At 40.4% G+C, this 9,348-nt stretch overlaps 1 protein-coding gene across 3 annotated transcripts in view; it reads left to right on the top strand.

Moving 5' to 3' along the window:
* Positions 1–644: 644 nt before the first annotated feature.
* LOC122565348 (rho GTPase-activating protein 45-like) overlaps positions 645–9,348 on the top strand; it is a 183,608-nt gene continuing 174,904 nt past the window's right edge. Inside the window, exon 1 of one of the 3 annotated variants that reach the window (XM_043721229.2) lies at positions 645–813. In XM_043721229.2, coding sequence (XP_043577164.2) covers positions 724–813 — 90 coding nt within the window. In that variant the 5' untranslated portion in view covers positions 645–723. Of the gene's footprint in view, positions 814–925; positions 1,252–9,348 lie in introns of those variants that run through there. The other 2 variants (XM_043721228.2, XM_043721227.2) reach the window with 2 other exon arrangements.

Genomic DNA, 9,348 nt, shown 5'->3' with positions numbered 1-9,348 from the left:
GACATTGCTGAACCAGATGGGTTACCTCCCCTCCCCCCCGCCCCCAATAATTGCCATGGTCACCCTAATTTTAGATTTTTAAATTGCACTCAAATTCCACCATCCTCCATAACACAGGTATCCTGCAGCACACTGGGAAACGATTCAGGAAATCCGTTCTAGATGGAGAAGAGTACAAGGGCTCAAAAGGGAGTGGGATTTATTGGGGAGTTTTTCCAAGGAGGGTGCACGGCTTTGATGGGCCGAAAGTGCTCCCTGGGCGTTGTCATGAGGATTTTTACTGTCCTGCACACAGCCCATGTACAAGGGCAATGCGGACTCCGAGTGGGTGTGGACCTCTGTCGATACCTGAACCAGCTAACGTTGAGGTGGAGTAATGTAGCGAAATGCAACATGTTTCTGTTTGGAAGCCAATGAGATGAGTAGACGGGTGTCACATGGCTGCTCAGAGCGGAGAGAACAAAGTAACGGAATGTGGTTACTGTCACCAGCTCGTCTCTCACTGTCTCTCTCTCTCTCTCTCTGCGCACGTTGAGAGTTCACTGCGGTTTCAGATGCAGTGAAACGAGCGGCCAGAAGGACTGTGATCGTCCGGAGACAGAGGGAGGGAGGGAGGGAGGGAGGGCTCTGATTATCTAGTTGTCTTCCAGTTTTTTTTAAAGAACATTTTTTTGGGGAGGGGAAGAAGGGAGAGACCGCGCGCAATCGCTGGTGGCGAAGAAAATGTTTTCTCGCAAGAAAAGGGAATTGATGAAAACGCCTTCAATATCTAAGAAGAACAGAACAGGAAGTCCTGTACCGCACAGCACATCTGTAAGTCGCAAGCATCCTCTCTCTCTCTCTGCTACAAAAGCATGTATTTAAATGATCTTTGGGGTGGTTGCAAAATATACAGCGCTTGCAGATTTAGCTGTCAAGGGGGAAGGCAGGTTCTGAGCGGAAAGTCATGAATCGATGAAAGGCTTAACCCAGGTCCTTACCAACAGTAACGCGACTGAAATAGTTAAGACTCCACTGGTGTTCATTTAACCGCGTGTGAGAGAGGCGAAGTGATCTTAGTGAGATATCTGAACTTCACATATACGTGTATCTGTAACACATGATCGTGACAAGCTTGAGACAAGGATGCTGAGCAAGCGAAGCACGGGGAAAAGTAGTTACAGTCCCTACACTATAGCACTGAGGGGCAAGAAAACGAAATCAAAAACTGGCCTGGACGTCTTACCCAATCGCCCAAAGGTATGGCTTACGGTAGGTAGAAGAATGTTGGGGAGATAAGTTTATTTGTATTTACAGTAACATTGCTTCCTCAGCCCGCTCATAAATACTGACGTTAACTCTGTAACTTGGATTGAAGTCCTGCAGCATCCTGTCCAAACGCGGAGCCGCTTCGACTTGGCAGGCAGTCACACTTCCCTACGGTTCTGCTCACGGTTACTACCATTACTGGGTTGCACCGGAGGTGACTCAAAACTTTGGTGCTGGCGTCCTTGTCTGTGGTGGCACTGCCTGAGAGTTAGACACCAGCACAGATTTCCAGACAGTCCCATCAGATGATGCTTCGGACACCACCAGCAACCAATGGCACGTAGCATCTGGCATTGACAGACCACCGTAGCGTTTAATTGAATAGCACCGGGCAAGGGACTGTAGGTGCAGTCTGTTCTTCAGAAGCAGTTTGAAAATTTGGTTTTGGTGTTTAATCAGCATGCTGTCTAGATGGCAAGGGTTGCAATACAAGGGTGTGGGTGTAGTATATTTAGTTTTATATTTTATATAGGCTTCTAAAGTGTAATTAAAATGAAATTTAGATATTTGAACGTTGTAATAATATGACCCTTTATGTTTTTAAAATGTCTCTTAGGGTAGTAAATGGGAACTGTAGGAGCCTCTGCTTATCATACACTACATATTTATTTCTTTAAGCTGTTATGATATACTGTATAGTATTTATGAGAAGGGAAGGAAACCAAGCCAAGATATGGACTATGCCATCTCCCCATATACCCATGGTCTAAATATGTGTTAACAAAAGATATTAGAAATTTGACAAGAGAATTATCATTTGTATAAGCAGATTTATGTCTTGTTTTATTCTATTGAATTGAAAGAGTCCTCATTTTATCACTGCCTTTATTCCTGATGAAGGGCTTTTGCCCAAAACATCGATTTCGCTGCTCCTTGGATGCTGCCTGAACTGCTGTGCTCTTCCAGCACCACTAATCCAGAATCCTCATTTTATCAAATAAATCTAAAGGGGAATTAGGTGCTGTTCCAGGAACTCGGCAGTAAGATGCCCTGCCAGTAGGAATTTGCTTAACTTTACATTCCTGTCTTGTTGGAATGTTGAAATCGGATTGTAGCTATATGTAAACCCACCTATTTGGGGAGTGGGTGGGGGAAGGTAGAAGGTAGTATCCCAGCCTCTGAGCAAGGTTTTCTAGGTTCAAGTTCCATCTGCTGCAGAGATGTATTATAACATCCCTGATCAAGTTGATTTAGGAAAAGTATTTTCAGTCACATTATGACATGCCTCCAGGGTAGGTGGTGGCACTTGAACACAGATAATCTAGCCCATAGGTAGGGACAGTACCACAAGGAAGGAACACTGACCAGGAGGAAGTCAGGCTGTAGATCAACTTTCACTTTTACATCTCTGGTCTAAGGGATGGTGACATTTAGATAGGATCATGTCTTATTTTTTAAGACCCATCACCCAATGAAATTGCTAAACAATTAGCAACTAACAAGCACTGCCCATCAGTGCAAAAATGACAAAACTAAGGTGGGCAAACAAGAGATGGACTAAATTAAAACAGTGTTGGATAGGGAGATGTTAAACTCTAGCGCCTATAGTGCCCACCTAGGATTACATTTTCTAATAGTCCTGTTAATGAAGATGTTATTACACACCCCTAGAGAAGGTGGGACTTGTACCCAGGCTTCCTTACTCAGAGGTAGGGACATTACCACTGTGCCACAAGAGCTACTGTTCCTGTCAACCCCCTCAGCAACCCAGTCAATTAATCAATTATCCCCAGTAACCCACATAACTATCTGCTATATTGGGGGGTCTGGAAGGGATGCTCTTGAATGTGGATTGATAGGCCGATTGGCCTGCTTCCACGTTACAGAGATTCTATATTATAAGAATATTAGTGTCTCATGGTGCTACTCCATACCATATTGGTTTAAAGTTGATGCTTGATGCCCAAAATACCACAGCATTAACATTTCAATATCCCACCCCTAATTATAATCAGAAGCAACTTGAATATCTCTGTTAATAGAATTTAAGATTGATGTTGAACGTCAAAGATACCAGACATTTTGTAGATACGTAGAAATGTAAAAAGTCAATGGATATTAAAAAAAACCCAAAATAACACAAATAGCAAACACAATCCTAATGTAATCAAGAACTAGAGGGCATAGGTTTAGGGTGAGAGGGGAAAGATATAAAAGACACCTAAGGGGCAACTTTTCATGCAGAGGGTGGTATGTGTATGGAATGAGCTGCCAGAGGAAGTGACTCTATAAGAACTGGTGCACATGTTGGGACATTAAAGGTGTCTTTGAATCAATTTCCTTTATGTATATCAGTGAGAATTTTTTTACAAAGAGGGAAGATTAGTCATGGCTCGAGCTCCTGATCACCATCATGTGAATCCTGTTGGGAAGTGAATGAATGGTGATCACACAAGGTCAGGATCTTCCTCTTTCTTTCCCTTCCATCCCCTGTGATGTTACTGTTGCACTGCTCCTGGTAGGTAATACTTGTTGATTCTTTTAATTAGTAACATGGGTGATTTGATCGTGGTTTAAAAAAAACTGTCCAGAGGTCTGGACAAAGTGGGTATGAAACAGAAGTGTATAAAAACATCTGAACAAGTTGATTGGAAAATATTGTCACCCGAACACAGCCTAAGAATAGGATTGGGCATTTCTGAAACCCTTCATCACCAAACAGACGACCAACAACCACTGTGTAGTTACTAGTTAGGGAAAACCGCTGCCATTTGTAGATCATGGAAAGAGCAGGAAAATGGGGGTGGCGGCAAAAAAGTATCTTAAAACCACAGTTGTTGCTGTCTTTCCCAGATCTTAAATATACTCTTTTTTTCTTCTATATATATCAGAGTTCTTAGCTAGGCTTTTAGTGTACTGTGTGAGGGAATGAGAAACTACCATCTTAGTTTCGCCTCCCTTGAATAGTTCATCTGTAACTAGGTGACATGAGCTCTTTTGTAGGCACCTTCCAAATCAGTGACTCTGGCACCTTAAAGGCCGATAGCTACAGATGCATTGAGCCACCACCTGCAAATTCTCGTCCGTGCCACACATCATCCTGACTTGCAAATATATCACTGTCCCTTCACTGTCACTGGGCTAAAATTGTGGAACTCCCTCCCCAGCCGCATTATGCGTGTACCTACCCGATCCCCGCACCCTGAACTGCCATGGTTCAAGAAAGTGGCTCACTATCACCTTCATACAGCAATTAAGAACAGGGCTTTCATCCTGAGAATAAACTAAACAAAAGTGCAGCCTGCAAAGCAAGAAGCATGCTCAGTGTTTGCCTTGCTGGGGTACCATGCAAATGATCAGCTCGGGACCCCTACACTTGACTAGACAATAATACCAAGAACCAACAAGTGAAGCTAGAGCTCCTCAGGGCTCAGACTGGCTTGGGGACCCTATGCAGCTTTTATACAAGCTTACTGTCTTCAGTACTGTTTCTCATTTCCTGTTAATCAAGAGAGTCTTGCCATGTTAGAGAATTCCAACATGAACAGGACAAAGCACAGTGCTGAGAATTCCTCTCCTCTGCAATAGGACTTAGGTCAATGGTACAGAGAGAAGGAAAATCTGTGGCAATAAAGAGTTGAAGAAGGAAAACAAATTCTAATGAAATGCTGAAGCAGCAAGGAAGGAAATGGGTAGAGAGGATAATGAAGACAAAAGCAATAGAGAAGTTGGATGAGAGAGAAAATACTAGAGAAAGGAAGATGGAATAGAAAATTGGAGAGAAGGTTTGACACCAGGAATGGGGCTTGGGACTAGTGGATACGTAGTGAAGCTGGAAGCAACACTTTAGGAGTTTAGGAGGGAGAGTATCTTCAGGAATTGAGAGAGAAAAGATAATGAGAATGCCAGCATGTACTGGAAGGAGAGCATCAGAATGTGATTGACAAGAGATATTGGATTTGGATAGCGTAGAGTGCCTCCAGGAACTGAGCCAGTTGGGCAATTTGAATCAGGGGGAAGAAAAAGAGAACATTTGAGATAATCTGGATTGTCTTTTACATTGTAACTGTTACTTTGTTTTCAATTTCAGTTGAAAGGCGACTAAATGTTTCAAATTAATCATACTACAATTTTAAAATCAAAATTCAGGAGTTAATTTGGAGGAAATCTAAAAACTAAATGTATGATATACAAACAAGATACATATTAAATCCAGGACTAATGCACAATTTTGGTCATTTGGAATGGCAAGGATGTGAGCAAACACCTGTAGGTTGAGAACTGTCAATTTAATTGCAGTTTTCATGACATGGTTACAATGGGCATCACTCACCCACTTACACTGAAGGTGTTATGTACTACCTGACATGCACAAGCAGGTTTTGGGATAGCGCCAAAAGAGAGTGAGAAAACACCCATAGAAGGCAACAGAAGGAGGGATATCACTCTTCCGTAGGGATGAGCTCACTTCACCTTATATCTCTCCTATTCCATTTTGCTGTAGCAGTTCTTATTGCTCTACCTGGTCATGTATCCACCTCCCGTTCTGTCTATCAAGCGCAGGACTCCACCAGCAAGTTTCCCATGACCAATCACTCACTATCTCAGTGATTCTGGGTGAAATCCTCAGAGAATTTTCAGAATAAACATTAATAAAATGCTATAGCCTCAAACAAAATGTCCCAAAATAGCAGCCAGTGATTTCAAAACCCAGCTTTAAACTTCCATCAGCAAATGAAAAGTCAAAGGTAATTTGTCTAGATGTAAGATGAGGAACTCTCAGCAATTATTATTTACTGGCAATCAGCTGGTCACTGTTGGCGAAGGGTCTCAGTTGAAGTGTTATACAGCAAATGCCATGTAGCTTTGTTAATGAGGTCTAACAAACAACTTAATTGGCAGTCAGCTCCTTAATGATTCTCTGGGCTGCCATTCTTTAATGCATTTTGTTAAAAATGGACTGTAGTGTTTCGGGGAGTGTTTCGGCTGATGATATCATTGTGGAAATTCGTCAGCACCTGAAAGAGTCACCAAAATTCCTCCCTTCAAACTTTGTGAGCACTTACCTCCTGGTTCCTCCTTCAGATGTGCATTGCTAATTTAGAACCTTCAATATGTGAGTTTTACTCCTTCATACTTTCATATCATGTTTATTTTTCCTCGAAAAGTGCAGGCTATTCCTCTAGCCTTAATTGCAGCACCAAAGTAGTAACTTGTCATTACCTTTTGCAGCTCATAAAAAGAACTGATCTTTTATTTGTTAATGTTTTAAGGATGTGTATTTTTTTTGGAGCTGTGGCAAGTTTTCGAGGTTGACATTTATGTAATGATTCCCAGCAGTATTTTTGTGATGTCTGTTAAAATGTGCAATAAAGTTAAATACAAAAAGGCAATGTTACTGCAAGATGCACTGAGACAGGAAGCTGAGATCTGTCATGCCTACAAGGTCTGATAAACCCACATTGCATCGAAGCATGGTTGACACATTTTATGAGTATGAGCTATTTGCCACTTCTCTGTTTCCTTATCAAGAGGTGACAAAGAAATTACATTGAAAGAGGAGTGAAATTTTCCAACAAAAATATATTCTTAGGAATTACTGTTATGAGTGATTCATATTTTCACTCTTGCTGTGATATGAAACTTTATTCTCTTTAGATGTGAAATGGATTCAGGCCTTGCAAATAGAACCGTCCTCTGAAATAACAAATGCTGGGCCAGGCAGCATCCATGGAGTGTAAGCAAGCTGTCGTTTTGAGTCCAGATGACTCTGGAGAGTTATCTTGCTCTCACTCTATGCTGCCTGACCCGCTGTGATCTCCAGCATTTGTTGTTTCAGTACAGATTCCAGCATCTGCAATAATTTGCTCCAACATTCTCTGAAATAAATGCTTTCCATTAATAATCAGTAGTTTCTTTCTTCAAAAATCAGAAAATGTATTTAAATTCTGCTTAGCTTGAGATGGATATCAGTTTCCTGTACTGACAAGGCAAATAACTAAGCTAATCATGACAAACACAGAAAAGAGACATTTGGCTGATGTGTTTCAGTAGGTGTATTTGTGATTGACCCTCATGTTGTTGGATAAAGATCAGTAAACTTCTAATTCATGGATGTAAATTTGAATGACACATTCAAGTCTGAAAAGTTCAGTGCTAAAGAAGCTAGGAAATTCACATAGATTGAATTGTCCAGCGGAGAAATAATGCCAGAAAAGCAAAAGGGAGAAAAGTTCATTCATGGGGCAAATTTAATCATTGTGTGCTAACATGAGACTTTTTAAGCATAAATATTCGATGTATATCAGAATTATAAACCATTAATTTAAATAACCATGGTATATACTTATGGACAGTAGGAAGACAATGAACACCCTTTGGTGAAATATACATCCTATGCCAATATTTGAGGCAAACATGGCACCTGGTGCTGATGTAGTCGGGATGTGGGTAGGAAAATTCATTGTCATGGATGGGACGAAACATTGTGTTTCAGACAATAATGTCTAATGTCATGAAGATACCACTGGTATTTCCAGGAACCAAAAATTAGGCTGCCAAAACTCTTATGTCTCTGTTAATGTTCAAAAGTTATATATTAGAATATTTTTCTACACTTTTGAAAAAGGGAACAGTCGAGGAAACCGTCACTAAGCCATTGCAACATTACAGCTGTGGAAATGTGAAAAACATTATCACAGCTGCCAACCCACATGAGGATGAAAATTCAAAAAGACAGAGCACACATGGCAATGAGAGAGTTTATGGTGAAATGTAACTGGGTGTAACATTAAATACATAATCTATCAGAAGTTGGAATCTACAACTCTCCAATGGGTCGGTGGCTAAAAGAACCATTTGCTGGGGTTCTGAGTCATATAGGCCAGGCAGCATCCAAGTTTAGTCATTCACTGTTGTGTTAGCTGATCTTCATTAAGGGAATAATGAGGGGCAACAAATTCACTTCAATGCTGACAGAATAGGGAGGGACAAAACACATAATGATTAGATACACTTGCTCACTGGGGTTAATATGATATTGTAAGTTTGTGTTGCTTAATTTAATAACATCAATATGCAACTTAAGTCATGTAACAATACTTAGCCCTTTTCACAACAATGTACTGTTGCAATTTCTCCAGCTGAGCTTCTGTAAAAATGTATGTCTTATTAATGATATTCAAAACAGGTTTTATTATGTTAGTGCAAACTCAGGAACATAACATTAAACAGCACCTGCACTGCCTGATGTTTTATACCCACCAGGATCTGCAGTGGCTCTGCCCTTGGCCTCTGTGGTTATCAGTTGCCAGTTTATCTTTCTATCAAGTAAAGATCCCAATTAAATTCAGTTGTTGTTTATATTTTGAAAAAAAGCCTGTGAGCTGGCTGCCTGTTGGTAAACTGTTTTGCTGAAACTGACAATGTAGTTTGGGCTGCCAACTTTTAACCTGTTATCTGATGGCACTTCCAACAAAAGTCCAATTTCTCTCCACTGCTTATTCTTTTAAAAGGCTATATGCGTTTCACACACATTGTGGTGTTGTACCTTTAATATGCAATTCTGAAGCTACTGGTATGCAGGAGTAACTTTATTATTTTAATACTAAACCTCAGTGACAAAAATAATCTCAAAGAAAATTTTAATTAAAAATAAACGGTTCTACATCTGTCTTCCCTTCTCCATGTTTTGTTTCCAATTTTTATTATTTAAGGGTAGGCCAATTCACCAGCCAAGCTGATTTCTACTATTATTGTATGACATTTAGTCTAGCCTAATCTTTATATACTAAAAGTTTTTCTTTGAAAATAAATTTTAAATCCTTTTGGCATTTTCCCTCATCTTTGCTCTCAGCCTCCATTTTTGAAGGTGGATATAAACATTTGAAAAATGTTGGCTAAGAAACGCATACAGATATCAATCAAAAATTCATACTCCATCCATAAAGCACATGGAAACAGATGGCAATGCCCATTACCTAGGCATGGTCAGATGAATAAGCTAGTCTTTAAAAAAAAATTAAATACTGCGTATGTGCATATAAACCAAGAAAGCTGCGTCACTACTTCGGGTTTAGAATAGGAATTAGGGGCATCTCA

This window comes from Chiloscyllium plagiosum, unplaced genomic scaffold (assembly GCF_037043375.1).
Source record: "Chiloscyllium plagiosum isolate Xiang-an unplaced genomic scaffold, Cpla_swu_hap1 HiC_scaffold_28, whole genome shotgun sequence".
In the NCBI taxonomy this organism is placed as follows: Eukaryota; Metazoa; Chordata; class Chondrichthyes; order Orectolobiformes; family Hemiscylliidae; genus Chiloscyllium; species Chiloscyllium plagiosum.
Note: the sequence above shows the minus strand (reverse complement) of the source record. Positions and strands in the feature narration are given on the sequence as shown.